General features: G+C 36.0%; 1 protein-coding gene across 1 annotated transcript in view; it reads right to left on the reverse strand.

Annotated features, from left to right (window-relative positions):
- Positions 1-682: 682 nt before the first annotated feature.
- Positions 683-18,217, reverse strand: part of PI4K2B (phosphatidylinositol 4-kinase type 2 beta) — a 31,320-nt gene continuing 13,785 nt past the window's right edge. The window contains exons 6-10 of the mRNA XM_080641224.1: positions 17,534-17,595; positions 13,467-13,557; positions 7,535-7,668; positions 6,933-6,992; positions 683-3,481 (exon numbers count right to left, since the gene is read on the reverse strand). Of these exons, the coding sequence (XP_080497350.1) occupies positions 3,308-3,481; positions 6,933-6,992; positions 7,535-7,668; positions 13,467-13,557; positions 17,534-17,595 (521 nt within the window). The 3' untranslated portion in view covers positions 683-3,307. The remainder of the gene's footprint in view (positions 3,482-6,932; positions 6,993-7,534; positions 7,669-13,466; positions 13,558-17,533; positions 17,596-18,217) is intronic.

Raw genomic sequence — 18,217 nt, forward strand, 5'->3', positions numbered from 1 at the left:
AGTCAGATTCTAGAATTCACAGGGACAGTCCAGAATCTAATTTTAGTGAAGATGGGGCCACTGTGTTTGTTTTTCTTTTGCTATAGGATGGCTCCATGGGGATTTAGGAGATTAAAAAGAGACCCACTGCTGCTGTCATCCTGCCTCCTATAATTGATTTTTTATTTTTAAGTGATTTATATTTTTCTGTTTACATTATAATGCCCAGGACAGGACAGACTATTATGCTTTAGTAATGACTAAATTCAAAAGTTTAGTAACTAAATACATACATTTATTTCTTGTTCATGTCAGTCCAATGAAGTCAGCAGGCTCTCCTCTCTAAGCAGTGCCTCACGGGGTCCCGGCTGCTTCCATTTTGCTAACTGTGTTTACAGCCAAGCAGGAAGCTGGGAGACTGTTCAGTCATGACCACTGATTGTGATGGCAGTGAGTTTTACTGCCTCATCTGAAGCCACACATCACTTGTCCCCACAGCTCACTGGTCAGAACACAGTCACACGGACCCAAACTAACTGCACCGCAGGCTTGAAAACAGAGGACACTGAGAGTCTTCGCCACCACTCTGCACAGGCGCCCCAGCACCTCCGGGACAGAAGGTAGACTGTAAAACATAAGACGCTGCCTGTCCCTTCACATAACTGTAAAGGACTTACTAAGTAATCTGATCAAGTAACATGTCACCAGCATTTTAAAATAAAGTTTTAATTCCATTAGTATAGTTTTTTAAATGTTTAAAAATAAATTGTGAATCAAACTGCTTTCAAGTCTGTAAAACATCATGTTTCCACAGTCTTCAATTGCTGACAAATTTGGGGGAGAATAAGGCAGCATATAATTAAATAAAAATTAAAATGTCTCCAATTATAAAGGTTCCAGTTAAATATACCTTTTGGAATTACAAAGAATTAAACTATACCACTATGATATAAAGCAAGAAAATGGTGGTTTGCCATCATTTACAAACATAAATGTGTTCACAAACTTTCTAAATATTCAATATATACACCAGGAGAAATCTCACCTTAAGACAATGATGATTTTTATTCCCTTTAGTCTACCATTTGACACTATAACATACTCACTGAAAAGTTAACACAATATTTAAATAACAATTAAGTTCATGAAAATTCACAAAATATAACCAATGTACTCTGACTTATAATCACATCTTAAATATTTCAACTTAACTTTTCTGGCCTGATCAGACCATTAAAAAATATTTACACACTGTTTTAATTTTAGGATATAAAACTGTAGCAATATACTAAAGTTTTCATTATAAAAATTAATATAGCAATTCTCAAAATATTAAAAACAACCGTGCTATGAAAGCAGTACCTACATCATAACAACTTAGTTCTTTTAGAACACATCTTCAAAGGCACATTTCAATTAGTAGTATTTATCTAAAGATAGTAGCTTGAGCTTTAAGCTTCCAGTTTTCCAACACCTCAACCTTTCAATGATGAAGGGTGGGGGGAGGTAGGAGAACACTTCTACTTGGACAGCAGTACTCTCACTCATCATGGCCACGACCACAAACCACCCAGTTTTTTCCAAGAGGTGGTGTTATTTGTTTGGAGCCTGAAGAAGAGAATGAAACTTCTGCTTCTTTGGAATTACATCTTCACATTGGGTTCATCTTAATTTAAATCACTTGGTGAGTTATAAGTGCTACAAATTCCCAGGATGTCAGACATATTGATATGTAAAATCTAATATAAATGATTTTGTGATTACCTGTTATGGTCCACTTTAATTAGGGCTGATATTCTAAATTTGACTGTAATTATGACATTGGGATTTTCAAGTCCCTTAAAACACTACTGTTATTTAAAAATATATATTTTTTATTGATTTCAGAGAGGCAGGGAGAGGAAGAAAGGGATAGAAACATCAATGGTGAGAGAGAATCACTGATTGGCTGCCTCCTGCATGCCCCCCACTGGGGATTGAGTCTGTAATCCGGGGCATGTGCCCTGACCAGGAATCAAACCTTGTCCACCTGGTTCATAGGTCAGTGTTCAATTACTAAGCCACACACACTGGGCACACTACTATTATTTTTTAATAGTTTGTGTCCTAGGCCCCTAAAATACAATCCGATTCACAATTTGAGGGATGGTTTAATTTTCAGTGAAGTTTAATACTAACCAAAGTACTAAATTAAACAAGATTAGTATTTTGGGGTAGTACTAATTTATGATGTAATTGATCTGATGCAAAGAACAAAAAGAAATTTTTAATGCTACTTTGGAATTTCAAAAATATTATGAAATACTATAATTTTATATAATTTCCCTCAAGTCTCAGTTGAGTGTTTCCATTATTTAAAGGTAATATCTTTTTTTTTAATAATGTACCACTTTTTAATTTTTTTAAATGGCACAGCCACTTTATTTTTATTTATTTATTTTATTTCCTCACTTGAAGATATTTTTCCATTGATTTTTAGAGAGAGTGGCAGAGAGAGGAAAAGACAGAGAGAAATATCGATGCGAGAGAAACACATCGATTGGTTGCCTCCTGCACGCACCCCGACCAGGGCCCAGGCTTGGGAGGAGCCTGCAATCGAGGTACGTGCCCTTGACCGGAATCGAACCTAGGACCCTTCAGTCCACAGGCCGACGCTCTATCCACGGAGCCAAACGGGCTAGGGCTAAAGGTGATAACTTTAGATCTTTTTCTCACTATAGTAAAATAATTGAGCAAAAATATTCTGAAGTACAAAAAAGAAAATGGTCATCTATTATCTAACCAAGATATACTTTTCTGGTCCCTCACATTGGTCACTTTAGGGGCACTTATTCAAGTTCTAAAATAGCAGCTTTTTAATTAAGGCAGCATTGCTTTATTCTTACCTGTTTTTCTATTAATTAATTGATTAGAGTTCAGAAGAGCAGTTTTACACTCAGAGGCCTTTTATAATGTAAGAAGAGTTAACACGAACATTCTTCTCAATGTTTAAAAAGTATATAAAAAGTTATTTTATTCAAAGTCAACAAGTACCTTATTTTTCTATTTGGAATTCTAAAGTAATTACAGTCATTTCAGAATGTGTAAACCATGAAATTACCTTTTAAACTAACATCAACAACAAAGTACAAGTTTTCCTACAAAAATACTACACAGGAGATACAGCACTTCTTCCCTGAAGTAAAAATTTAATATTTGGACAAAAAACTGTAAACTTTTGGTTACATTCAAAACATAACCTTTTAAAGACTTGTATTACTTGAGGCTTTGGCAACTGAAGCATTTTAACAACACAATGATGCCAACACAGTTGGTTGTCTTATATCTGCTACCAGGAGGTAAAGAAAGGCTTCCTGCAGTGGAAAGTCTGGGTGAAGGAAGTGTTGAGCTGGGAAATCCGACCCTTCGCTCTCCCTGGACTGTGTTCCACAAGCACACAAGGCATCTGTACCAGCTGGACAGGACTCTTCCCATCCCTCAAAGCCTGGGTCAGATTTAAGATCTGTGAAAAGAAGAGATATTTCCACCAGTTCAAAAAAGATAAAAACCCTTCAGTTCACTGGCATTAGTGTAACCATTTATTCATAATTACAATTTTTATTTCATCTGTTTATGCTCAATAGATTATGATGAGGATAAATGCCATAAATATATTTTGTATGGATGTATATATGTTTATACATACACACATACATATACACACAAGTGCACAAATTTAAAATTAAATAACTTTTGCCAACTGGTACCTTTAAAATATTCTAGAATGCACCTATGTCCAAGAGAAATGAAACTAGAGACTGAATAAACACACTCTTGGCATAGAACCTAAACAAATACTGGTCTAAATAGTCTGGTTTTAAAACTAAATACTTGCCTTATCCATTAATTCAACAAATACGTTTATTGCAAGCAAACTACATGGGAGATTCTATTCTAGTGTTGGGATACAACACTAAAAGAGCAAACCAAATCCCTGATTCACAGAGTTTACATTTTAGCAGGAGAAGGGAGCAATAAACATGAATAAATAAATTATACCATGTTCTAGAAGACAAAAGTGCCATGAAAAAGCAAGATGCATGGCCAGTGGGCAAGTGGGTTACAGAATTTAGGAAGGCAGCCATTTAAAATAGAGATTTAAGAGCTAACTCTTAAGTAGGAAAAATAAACTAGGAAAAGGAAGAAGTTTACACATGTTTTCAAGCAAACAATAGCATGGAAAAAGGAGTGCTTTCTCTTTTATTTTTAATTTTTTTTAGTTAATCCCAAGGATATTTTTCTATTGATGTTTAGGGAGAGTGGAAGCGAGAAGGAAAGGTAAAGAGATACATCGATGTGTGAGAAACACATCGACTGGTTGCCTCTTGCACGTGACCTGACCAGGGCACAGGCCGGGGAGGAGCCTGAAACCAAGGTATGCACCCTTGACTGGAATCGAACCCTGGACCCTTTGGTCCACAGGCCAACGCTCTATCCACTGAGCCAAACCGGCTAGGGCGAGGGCTTTCTCTTGGAAAGCTCACATTTTATGGAAAGTACACTAGTACTGGGAGCAGGGTTGAAATAAATAAATAACTTTTCAAGTTACTGATTGACTTGAGAGAAACATTATTTTGCTGTTGCACTTTTTTTTTTCCTCTTATATTTTCTGAGGTCTAGTGTTCCATATTGGCACAGGGAAAAAGGGAAAAATAAACCTCATTTTGCCCTACTGCTATTTAATGTAAAACTCAAAACATAGTTTATCTTTAACTTTCATAAACATTACTAGCCCAGATTTTAAAAGAAATTTCTTCATACTAGTTTTGAGTTCCATTCCACATCTTTATGTGAAGAATTAGAACATGTCACTGATTATGTGTATAAAACTAAAGCGTTAGTATATATGAGGGCTAAAGACTTGGTTGTACAAAGCACAAATCATAAAGTTAATTGGCAAAACTGAAGAGAAGAGGGATTTAAGGGATAATTACAAATGATAGAAATAACACAAGTAATTTGACTTAATTAAGGAAAGAGCTAAATGATGATTCTGTTGTTTGGAACATAGGTTAGTGTTATTTGTTTTTGTTTGTTAAGTCTCTGTTTCATTAAGCACTGATTTACTTTAGAATATAAAAATACTACCTGATTTTTCACACCAGATTTAAAAAAATACAGTTAAAACTAGAGAGCTACATAATGATGTACATGGTCGGGTACCCTACTCTTTCTAGTTTCAGAAAAGTCAAAATCAAATAAAAAAAAATAAAATTAACACATATAAAGACATTATTTTATTTTTTATTTCCCCATATCTTTTTTAAAAAATATATATATTTTTTATTTCAGAGAGGAAGGAAAAGGGAGAGAGAGATAGAAACATCATGTGCCCTGGCCAGGAATCAAACCTTGACCTCCTGGTTCATAGGTCAACTGAAACTCAACCACTGAGCCACACCAGCCAGGCTCTTGCCCCATATCTTGATCCTGTGATTTTTCTATTTTATTATACACATCTGTATAATACTAGACCTCCTTTGTGAATGAGATAGGATATGAATAAATAAAGCTAAAATACCAGATAGAGACTGGTATATCTTTGTAATAGACCACATTCAGTAATGGAATATCTTCATATCTTTTCAGATAAGTATTTTAAAATTTAAATTCCTCATGTACCAACTTTAATCAACACTTAAAGCTTACAAAATTATTAACAGCTTTTATTTTTTTAAATTATTCCTATGATAAAGATATATATTTAAGGATATGACAATTCCAGGAGATGGAGCATACTGATAAATTAATTTGACTGATAAAAGGTCAAATTATTAATTATTAACGCTTGAAAGAGGGAGAGGGAGCAGGATACATAAATTAGTTGCCTCTGGTAAAGCACACCGACTCGAACCGGCAACCTGGGCATGCGCCCTGACCAGGAATCAAACCAGCTCAACCAACTGGTGAGTAAATGATTATCTAATTTAATTATATTTATTTCTTTATTTTTACTTTTTAAAATATATTTTTATTGATTTCAGAGAGGAAGGGAGAGGGAGAGAGAGAAAGAAACATCAATAATGAAAGAGAATCACCATCAGCTGCCTCCTGCACGCCCCTACTGGGGATCGAGCCTGCAACCTGGGCATGTGCCTTTGACCAGAATCAAACCTGGGACCCTTCAATCCACAGGCCAACGCTCTATCCACTGAGCCAAACCAGCGAGGGCTAATTATATTTATTTGTTAAAGTTATGTAAACAGTCAGTACAAAATCTAGACTCGTCTTTTTGTCCCAGGGATGCAGGAAACAGCCACCTTAAATGTACATTTTAGGAAGAAAAAGTTAATTAACAAGTCACCAAAAGACAGTGTTTGCAGTATAATTTATTTTCATTTCAAGTCCTTCTTTTGGAATCTAAATACTACTAACAGAGTAGAAGACCCATTGTCATCCGTCAGCCCAACCTGCAGGTCCACAGCAGTGGACCTAGTATCTTGTATCTCTACTTAGAGGAGGTGAGAAGGGGTGAGAGGACTGAGTTACAATTAGTACTTTCATGCCCCAATCAGTGCTCAGCCTTGGTGACATGGTTATGTACTGACTGCTCTTGCAAAGGCCAAACACGTTCTGCTATTACCAGACAAATAATCAAAAGGCAACAGTGCTCTCTAAGCAAGAGAATCGGGAGGGAAAAGGTAACAATCAGGAAAATACTTGTAGTTACCAAATTAAAGACAAAGAATTCACAGTAGGGGGAAATGGGTAACTAAACAAAATACAACCAAGTCAGTGATATCTAATTTATAAGACAATAGAGGAAAGATACTATTGAAATCAACTTCATTTCTAATCATCTGAGCTATTTTGGTTCAGTATAAAACCATATCTGGGTCACAATGGAGAAAAAAGTTGATTAGTATTTCAAAGAGGAATTCTTTTCTTAGCAAGTGCGTAAAAAAGTGACCTACCTGGCCCCTCATCACAGACATCTGACTTTCAAAAGTGGCTTTGTTAAATTTTCTGTCAGTCTATCACAGAAAGGAAAAAACACCATTATAATTCCAAAATTCAAGATCTTTGAATCAAATATTTGAAAACAAATGAACTCTTTCAACTTGGCCGCTAAGGTCATTAGAAAGTTTTTACCTGAGGTATTTTTGTATACCCCTAGAATGATAAGAATAGTTTATTTATACTCCAACTTGTTCCAGAAAGGATTTAAAATGACACTAGCCAATGAGTTTAGGTTTTTTAGAAAGAAGTAAATTATTACAGGTCACCAAACATTTGTAATACTTTTTAGAGTCATTACTTAAATATTCAAATTTTGAAGAAAACAACTTCTCAAGTTTTAAGTTTCACTTCAGAGAATACTCACAGTAAGTGTAACTTCACAAATTTATGCTCCTGCAGAGTAAGAATAAAACTGCTAATTTCTTTCTGTTATGTCAAGTTCTACTGCAAGAAGTGATACCAAAAAACAGTAAACTGCAAATTAACTCTAGTAAGAAAACCTCTTCTATTTTAAGATTTCATTTTCTGTAATAATTAAAACTAAAAATTTATTTACCTTAAAAAGTTCGTAGAGATCTTCACATAAATCTTGCACAAAATTCATGTCAGAAATATTTGGTAGAATCAAGTTTCTTGTTTCTTCAGAAAAAGGCACTTTTGCTTGAGGAAGCCAAGCCCAGTGAAATGGATCTAACAGAAAAAAGGGGGAAAGGGTATATTTTGACCCACATTTATCCTGGTTCTTTTGTTTTATTTTTTTATTTTGTATATCCTGGTTCTTTTCCTACAATTACCAGGTTCTCAAAAAACAAACAAACAAAAAATAGACAGGAGAGGTTGTCAGAGAACAATTATCCTTTGCTATCTGGATTACTCAGATTCCAAGTTTGGATTTTTAATTCAGACAACCAAACACAAGGTTTTACCTGAAGTAGTTAGGTTTCTGGGTTTTAAAGAGTAAGAGTTTTGATATGAGTCTATTAAGAGTAAGAGTTTTGATATGAGTCTATTTCAAACAGCCTTATATAAATACATATATCTGAATCTCTGGTTCCTAAGTTTGGAAATTAAGAGATAGCTATAATCTGTTTAGAGCCCTAAATCAAAAACTCGTTGGCTGAGGTCTCCCTGCCCTTCCAGCCACAAATCATCAGGAATTTGCCACACACACACACACACACACACACACACACACACACACACACACACCACACCACACATGATCTTCTAAAATTTTAAATCATTATGAGGTAAATAGGTGAGTGGCTTTAAAGGATAAAAGACCCACAATTCCCAGCTAACTGTAGTTCTCTTCCAAGAGGACCATTATCTCCACAGAGCCAGAACTAAAAGATTTGTAAAGTAGTAAGAGTGGTAAGAGTGCATATTCAGTTTCCTGCGTATCTTCCTGGGAAATTGAAGTTATATCCAATTTCTTTTTATCTTTCCCTAATCAGTTACATAAAAAGAAAAGCCTTTATTCTAACTCCTGACTCTACTTCCAATCACTACCCACAATTTTACTATCACTCTCTCCCCTAAGACCACCAGTCTTCCCATTGGAATCTCTCCAAAGGTCCATTTGCAGTCCTCATCTACTTAATGTCTTTGTATCACGTAGCACTGTTTTCTATCATCTCCTTATCTCCTTTTTAAAAAAAATTTAATAAATCTTTATTGTTCAGATTATTACAATTTTTCCTCCCCCCCCCCCAGCTCCCCTCCACCCGGTTCCCACCCTACCCCCTGCCCTTACCCCCTCCCCGCACTGTCCTCATCCATAGGTGCACGATTTTTGTCCAGTCTCTTCCCGCACCCCCCATACCCCTTTCCCCCTGAGAATTGTCAGTCCACTCCCTTTCTATGCCCCTGATTCTATTATATTCACCAGTTTATTGTTCATATTTTTTTATTCACTTGATTTTTAGCTTCACTTGTTGATAGATATGTATTTGTTGTTCATAATTTTTATCTTTACCTTTTTCTTCTTCTTCCTCTTCTTAAAGAATACCTTTCAGCATTTCATATAATACTGGTTTGGTGGTGATGAACTCCTTTAGCTTTTTCTTATCTGTGAAGCTCTTTATCTGACCTTCAATTCTGAATGATAGCTTTGCTGGGTAGAGTAATCTTGGTTGTAGGTTCTTGCTATTCATCACTTTGAATATTTCTTGCCACTCCCGTCTGGCCTGCATAGTTTCTGTTGAGAAATCAGCTGACAGTCGTATGGGTACTCCCTTGTAGGTAACTAACTGTCTTTCTCTTGCTGCTTTTAATATTCTCTCTTTGTCTTTTGCTCTTGGCATTTTAATTATGATGTGTCTTGGTGTGGTCCTCTTTGGATTCCTTTTGTTTGGGGTTCTCTGCGCTTCCTGGACTTGTAAGTCTATTTCTTCCACCAGGTGGAAGAAGTTTTCGGTCATTATTTCTTCAAATAGGTTTTCAGTATCTTGTTCTCTCTCTTCTTCTGGCACCCCATAATTTGGATGTTGGTATGCTTTAAGTTGTCCCAGAGGCTCCTTACACTATCTTCAACTTTTTGGATTCTTTTTTCTTTTTGCTTTTCCGGTTGAGTGTTTTTTGATTCTTTGTATTTCAAATCTTTGACTTGATTCTTGCAATCCTTTAGTCTGCTGTTAGATCTCTGTATATTATTTTTTACTTCAGTCAGTGTATGCTTAATTTCTAGTTGGTCCTTTTTCATATCCTAGAGGGTCTCACTAAATTTATTGGCCTTTTCTAGGAAATTCTTGAAAAACCTTATAACCGTGGTTTTGAACTCTATATCCAGTCGTTTGCTTTCCTTCATTTCTTTCATTTGTGATCTGTTTCTTTGTTTCCGCATTTTGGCTGCTTCCCTGAGTTGATAGAGTGGCTTTGTGTGCTAGGTGTCCTATAGGGCCCAGTGGCTCAGCCTCCCCAGTTACCTGAGGTGGACACTCTTGGTGCACCCCTTTGTGGGCTGTGTGCACAGTCTTGTTGGGAAAATCAAGTTAAGCCTTGATTGTTGTTGGTATCACTGGGAGGAATTGACCTCCAGGCCAACTGGCTGTGAGGATCAGCTGTGTCTACGCTGGGAGAACTTCTGTGCTGGAGACACCGTTATGAGATAAGACTTGCAAAAGCCTCTGTGCTCAGCTTGGATGGGGCGGAGTCTCAAGGCGGAGCAGACAACATTGGTTTCCTGTCAGCCCTGCCCTAAGAGGCCCCTGGGTCTCAGTGTCCCGCGGTAATCGCTGCAAACACTTCTGAGAGAAAGCCGCCCTCGAGTTCCGCCCGCTGCCAGACAGTCCAGTTTCTCCCCGAATGAGTCTGGGTCCCCAGAGTCTCGCCCGGAACTGGAGTTCAGCGCAGTCGGGAGCTTTTGTCTCCTTTCCCCTTGAGAAAGCCAGCCACATACTCAGTTGCCCGCCCTCTCCGCGCGTCCTTGGTACCTCTGCCTTCCGCAGTTCCTCTGAGTTTCAGTGTGCTTTTCTCTTTCCTGACAGTCCAGTTTCACCCCGTATGAATCTGGGTCCCCAGAGTCTTGCCCGGAACTGGAGTTCAGAGCAGTCAGGAGCTTTTGTCTCCCTCCCACTTGAGAAAGCCAGCCGTGCACTCAGTTGCCAGTCCTCTCCGCGCGCGCGCGTCTCACTACCTCTGCCTCCTGCAGCTCTTCTGAGTCTCAGTGTGCTTTTCTCTTTTCTTGTAGTTGTAGAATTTCCACTCAGCCAGCCTTCCTGTGGTTCTGGGTGATGTCCGTTTTGTCTTTTAGTTGTAGTTTTGAAATTGTTGTGCGAGGCAGCAGTTTAGGTGTTTACCTATGCCGCCATCTTGGTTTCTCTTATCTCCTAATGTGCCTTTGGAGATACCACTCTCAAAGTTTACCTTCTGTCTTTTAAGCCACTTCTTCTTCAATGTCACCACTCCCTCAGATTCTATCCTTACTCCTTTTTTCTCATTCATTTACTAAACATTCATGAAACCCTGAGTACTTATGTACTTTGAATTATCCCAGTGATGGTTTGTTCACCATGATTTCCCTAGGTAATAGCAAACAACGCCATGGCTCCCACTACCAAGGTGACAGTTTAAAAACTATATCCTCAATACTATTTCCTCTTTCAAGTTCAAAGACCCTCAATCCCCAACTGTGTGTTTGATAAAATTTCCCACATGTATTGTAGGCAACTTCAACTTAACACTTTTAAAGTGCAATATGTATACAAATTCCAAATCATTAGAGGAAAAATAAATGAAACAAAGACATCTCAAGTAAGTTCAATAAAAATAGGAAAAAAAGAGAAATAATTGGAATTTAAGGTAAAAAAAAAAAGATGGCAATAAAAGTTCAAAATATCAATAGTTTATTGAGATAAGCTACAGAATTAAGTGTATCTATTACAAGAATCTCAGTCTAAGTTAAAAAAAATCTGGCTAAGTGATGTTTATGAGTCATATACTTAAAACAAAAGGGAAAAAAACATTAAGAGGGATAAAGCGGGATATATTTCACAGTGATAAAAGAACAAACCACAGGCAAAATAAAATGCTGGGCCATTAGGAATGTGAAATACAACGTAAAAACTGTATAGAAAAGCAAGAAATCGACAAAATCGCAATCACAATGAAATTTAACTTTCTCTCCAAAATTAACATATCAAATAGTCAAAAAATAAGTGAAGAATATGATTTGACTAACAACTAAAAAGCTTTAATTGTGCCCAAACACATTCTTTTCAAATACAGTCCTTCAAATTGGCCACATATTAGATTACATAGAAATTATTAACAAAAGTCAAAAAGCAGATTTCACAGACACATTCACAGATCAAAAAGTAAGAAAACTTGAAAATAACGATGGACAGTTTTTTTAAAAAACTCAACTGATCTAGAAATTTTACAATCAAACAAAATACTTCTAAATTACTCCTATCAAAAAGAAAATCTGGCCCTAGCCAGTTTGGCTCAGTGGATAAAGCGTCAGCCTGAGGAATGAAGGGTCCCAGGTTCGATTCTAGTCAAGGGCATAGGCCTGGGTTGTGCGCTCAATCCCCGGTGTGGGGAGTGAAGAAGGCAGCCAATCAATGATTCTCTCTCATCATTGATGTTTCTATCTCTCTCTCCCTCTCCCTTCCTCTCTAAAAAAAATAAAAATTATGTAAAAAATAAAAAAAAGAAAATCTGAAAGTATGAATCTATAAAGCAGAACAGTAGAGCAGCATGCCCAATCTATGGCTTAGTCAAAATGATACCTAGAGGAAAACATATAGGAAAGCAATATAGGATAAAAACAAGAAAATAATAATGATGAAAAACATAAATTATCAACAAAAAAGCAAAAGCAAATAAACTAAAAATCTGATCAATATTTTATAATAGACAAATCTTTGGTAACTCTAATGAAGAAAAAAAGGCTACTAATGAACAGTAGGAATTTAAGAGAGGCATAGTCATAGATACAGAGATTACTTTTAAAATTTATTACACATATTTTAAACATATACAAAAATAGGGGAAAAAAACCTAGTACTATGAGCTCCCATATTCTGAATAACCCAATTCAATTATTCCCAAATTTTTATAAAATTGGTTTCATCTATCCTCAAGTATTTTAAGGCAAATTTCAGACAATTCACCCCTAAATACTTAGTAAACACAGAAGAAATTTTATTTATAAAAGAATTATATAAAAAACTTTATACCCATAAATCTACAACTCAAGATATGGACAATTTTAAGCAAAACAAAAATGTCTAAAACTGGCTTAAGAAGACACAGAAATCAGACTTTTGAGACATAGAAACCAAACCAGTTGCAGGGGTCCTCAAACTACGGCCCGCAGGCCACATGCGGCCCGCCGAGGACATTTATCCGGCCCGCCGGGTGCTGCTACCTGTCCTGCATAGCAGCCGACTCGTCCCGGGCCCGCAGTGCGCATAGGAATTTGTTCATAGTTTTTTTTTTTAAACTATAGTCCGGCCCTCCAACGGTCTGAGGGACAGTGAACTGGCCTCCTGTTTAAAAAGTTTGAGGACCCCTGCTAGAGACTGGTAAGACAGTTAAAGCACCAGTCACTAAAAAAAGGGGGAGGGGGCTAAGACTTAAATTGTTTTATCAGTGAATGTTCCCCAAAACGTTAGAATAAAGCTCTACCAAAATATTAAACAGATAATTACCATGTTATTTATATATAATATATATATTATATATGTATCATATATATATATATATATATATATATAATTAAATTCAAAAGCTATCAAAGTTACTTTACAAGGCTAACACAAGCCAAAAAATCAACACCAGACACAGTTATCCAAAGGTAAGTGAACATACATGGTAAGTCCCATGTAGCACACATCTCTGCAGCTAGTGCCTAAAATGAAGTCCTAAGGAATGATACGTCACCTGGTTTTTATTCTGCCAGTTTAATGGCCATAAATTTTGTTTCCTTATTTTTCTGGAAAAAGGGTAATTAGAGAACCTACAGAAGGTTCAATACTCACATGCTCTCCACTCATCAGGATGTTTAAAAGGAAATGCTAGACCATTATCAATTGCAGCTACTTTAATAAGTGATTCTTTCTCATCAACTTCCTAAAAAGAAGAAAAATCTTGTTGATAAAAAAAATGTATATAAACATTTTCAACAGATAAAGTATTTATAGTAATTATTGAGGTTTAAATACATTTTTATCTGAAGAGTCTATATAAAAAATAAGTCTCCAGAAAGTTCAAATTCACCATTATAAGGCAGAGGTTGTCTTAAAAATCAGTAAGAATTTCAAATCACTAGTAAAAAAATTTTTATATTATAAATTTAGGTAGCAATGGTATGTTTTTTTCCCCCTCTTTAGGGAAGAGGGTTTGGAATTATTAAGACATAAAGTATAATTCTGGCCCTAGCTCGTTTGGCTCAGTGGATAGTGCATCGGCCTGTGGACTGAAAGGTCCCAGGTTCAATTCCGATCAAGGGCACATGCCCAGGTTGCAGGCTCCATCCCCAGTAGGGGGCATGCAGGAGGCAACCGATCAATGTTTCTCTCTCAAAATTGATGTTTCTGTCTCTCGCTCCCTCTCCCTTCCTCTCTGAAATCAATAAAAATATGTTTTTTTTAAAAAAAGATGTAAAGTATTTTTCTGGTTAATTATTGTTCAATGCATTGCTTAAATGTATGAAAGTTACAAAATATGGACATTTTAAACAACTCAATAAGTTACCTTATTAAAATCTAGTCTTTTCTAGGGGCCCATAGAAATAATTCGTTTAAAATACAAAACGTTTCTAAACAGAACTGCCCAAAGACCACAGCTAAGTATAATAAGGTCCAGTAGAAGGAACCTCAAGAAACTCTTGATTACAGAACCTAGACCATTCCTAACTTCTATATTCTTCTATAGCAGAAACAAAGACCTCAAGAGCAAGAAGGTTTACGTGTTAAAGAGTACTTCCTATTATTTCAAGATAGACCATTACCATTATCAAGTGGCCTAGGTAAAATAATAAAAGGTAAATTCGATAATTTTAAAATTAAAAGTAGATGAGTGAGAAAAATGCCGTGGTACATTAACACAATGGAATACTACCTGGCTGTGAAAAGGAAGGACATCTTACCTTTTGCAAGAGCAGGGATGGACCTGGAGAGTATTATGCTAAGTGAAATAAGCCAGTCACCATATGATTTTACTTATATGTGGAATATGAACAAAATAAACTAACAAACAAAAAGAAACAAACTCAAAGATAGAGAACAAACTGACAGCTATCAAGAGGGGAGGGGGGTTGAAGGACTGGGTATAAAAGGTGAGGGAATTAAGCAAAAAAAAAAAAGCAAAAAACCCAAACAAACAAACAAACAAACAAACAAAAAAATAATCTCATAGACACAGACAACAGTATGATGATTACCAGAGGGAAAGGGAGTTAGCGGTAGGTGAAGAGTGTAAAGGGCGAATAAATGGTGATGGTAAAGTGGGGTGGTAAACACAATACAATATACAGATGATTATAGAATTATACACCTGAAACCTATATAATTTTATTTACCAATGTCACTCCAACAAATTAAATAAATATTTTTTAAATTTAAAAGTATTAGAGTAAAGGTTTGTGTGATATATGTCAGTTTTGTTTCCTTTAGTTTATATCAAATATCTCAATGAAAATGCACAAAATACTTAAAAGCAAAATAATGAAGTCTTCAGTAAAATCTAATTGCTCAAGATATAACAATATAAATATGTATATTTAAGTCAGCACTTTAAACCCATTTCTGCTATAACTGGAATTTATTTTTATTTATATCATTTTTTTCTGCTTACAACTCTATTGAGGTATAATTCAGACATAATATAAACTTCACATATTAAGTGTACAATTGGATAAGCACTAATAGATGTTAAACCTTCACCCAAAAGTTCCTTGTGTCCCTTTGCAGTCCCTCCCTCCCTCTACCCGACCCCCAGACAATCACAGTCTGCTTTCTGCCATAGGAATTAGTTTGCACTCTTTGGAGTTTTATAAACTGGAATCATACAGTATGTTCTCTTTGTGTGCAGCTTCTTTCACTGCTGCTTTCATTCAGCAGGATTTTGAGATTCATCCACATTATGCCTATATTGAGTTTGTTCTTTTTATTGCTAAGTACTATGACTATGAAGTTTAAATTTCTTCGATAATCACTGAAAAAAATAGAAACTTTCTAGAGTGATGCCATAGCTTTAAGTGATGAGAACATAGATTATAAGTATTGGAGGAATTATTTTTTTTAATATATTTTTATTGATTTTCTACAGATAGGAAGGGAGAGGGATAGAGAGTTAGAAACATCTATGAGAGAGAAACATCGATCAGCCGCCTCCTGCACACCCCCCACAGGGGATGTGCCTGCAACCAAGGCACATGCCCTTGACAGGAATCGAACCTGGGACCCTTCAGTCCACAGGCTGACGCTCTATCCACTGAGCCAAACCGGTTTCGGTGGAATTATTTTTTTTAACTAGTTGGAACTTTATCAAATGTTTAGACTGCTTTAAACCAGTAAAACTATTCTGAAAATATCTCTTATCCAAATATTTAAAATTATGTAAATGTTTAAAATTTTTGTCAAAGTTGACAAAAATTGATCTAAATTCTATCCTTCTGATGGTATTATGGATCTATGCCAGCTGTGGGCAAACTATGGCCCGTTCGGCTGTTCTATCCGGCCCGCGGAGCCGAAAGAGCGGAGGGTTCTCTTGCTCTCCCCTCCGCTCCTTCACCAGCAGCAGTGTTAACATGGCAACATCGGGAAACACGGCCGCAGCTCCTTCTTCTGAGTGGGCGGATTTATATCCGCCCATTCAGTAGAAGGAACAACCTCTCAATCTTCCAGAGGCTCCTTGTAATGCCCGCAGACGCGTCCCCCGACATCACCCTGGGAATGCGTAGACACGTTATCGTGGTGATGTAGGGAGACACGCCCCTGGAGAGCACAGTATCAGAGCATTAGCTAAAAAGGAGACCAACAACACTGTTCCTACTCAAGTTGATGTTTTAAAGACCAAAAACCTTTCAACCCAGTGTACATTGCCATCTACATCTACGTCCCGGGTATAATTTGGAAGTTGCACTAGAGAAAATGTTTAATGTACTGTTTACACATTTTGTTCTTTTCTATTTGTTTTAGTTTTAAATTATTTTATTATATTTAAGTTTAATTTGAAAGGCTTTTGTATCTTTCCTTTGTTAGGCAATTTTATTTTGCCTTTGCCATCTTCAATATAAGGTATGTTATTGTGCTATGATTCCTCCATTTTTTGAAGTTTCAAATTATAATAATTAGTGTTTACATTCTTCTTGTTAAAATGTTTGAAATGAATAAAACTACTGAAATAAAAAAAAAAGACCGTACCCTTTTATGTAATGATGTTTACTTTGAATTTATATTAGTTTACATATTAGTTCACACAAACACTCCATGATGCTTTTGTTCCGGCCCTCCAGTCCAGTTTAAGAACCCATTGTGGCCCTCGAGTCAAAAAGTTTGCCCACCCCTGATCTATGCAGTCCATTATGTGTACACTAAACCCAGCTTCTTATATAAGTAGAACCTTTTTTTAAGTTCAATGTATATGATGCACAGGTAAAGCACACATATTCCATAGTACTACATGTCCTAATACTGATTCATAAGACTCAGAGAAAGAAGTGAATTAGTAATATATAAACATGACCCAAAATACCAGAAGCCTTTATTACATAAAAGCAAAATAAAACTGGTCCTACAAAAATTTCTCAAGCTCTATAAAAAGTATGGTACCAATTTGGTATCATTCTATTCTAATGCAACATAAAAAATAAAGTTGTATGGAGATGTTTAAAAAGAATAGAATTAAAAAATACTAGTATTAACAAGGGAAAAAAAGAAAAAAGATGAAGGAAAAAACACACACACAGAAAAAGGAGATAAAAACCAAGGATCTGAGTGAAGGAAATGAGAAAATTATGAAGACTATCTTCAAGGAATCTTTTACAGAAATTGTGTGTGTGTGTACACATATATAGATATGTATTCTTTTTAAATCTCCTTACCTTAATTTCCTTTCCATGTTTCTGCTTTTCATATCTGATTAACCAATTATCATTTCCCCTGTCTTTCAAAATAGCAAAACAAAACAAAAATCTGTTACTTTGTTTTTTTATGGATATCATAATTTAATATCAAAGGGGAAAATATAGTTACGTCTTGATTTTCAACTGTCATCGGTTATCTGTGACATATTTACATATTAAAGCTCTAATTTAACACAACAAAAATGTTACAAATTAAAAAATGTTAGCTAACGTTCATGCGCATTTACTCTGTGCCAGACATTTTGCTAGTGCTTAACATGCATATACACTGAGTGGCCAGATTATTATGCGTTGAGAGATCATAATAATCTGGCTACCCAGTGTATATTTTATTGACTTCAGAGAGGAAGTGAGCGGGAGAGAGAGATAGAAACATCAATGATGAGAGAGAATCGATTGGCTGCCTTCTGAACACCCCCTACTGGGGATTAAGCCTGAAATCCAGGCATGTGCCCTGACAAGGAATTGAACTATGACCTCTTGGTTCATACGCTCAACCACTGAACCACACAGATTGGGCAACATATATAAATTCATTTAATTTTCATAACAACTCTATGAGGTAGATACAATGATGGTCAAAGCTATTAAATCAAGGTTATTAAAATCAGGGATAATTTTTCCTTGCCTTAGAAAGAAAAA

This window comes from Plecotus auritus, assembly GCF_963455305.1.
Source record: "Plecotus auritus genome assembly, chromosome: 1".
Taxonomy (NCBI): domain Eukaryota; kingdom Metazoa; phylum Chordata; class Mammalia; order Chiroptera; family Vespertilionidae; genus Plecotus; species Plecotus auritus.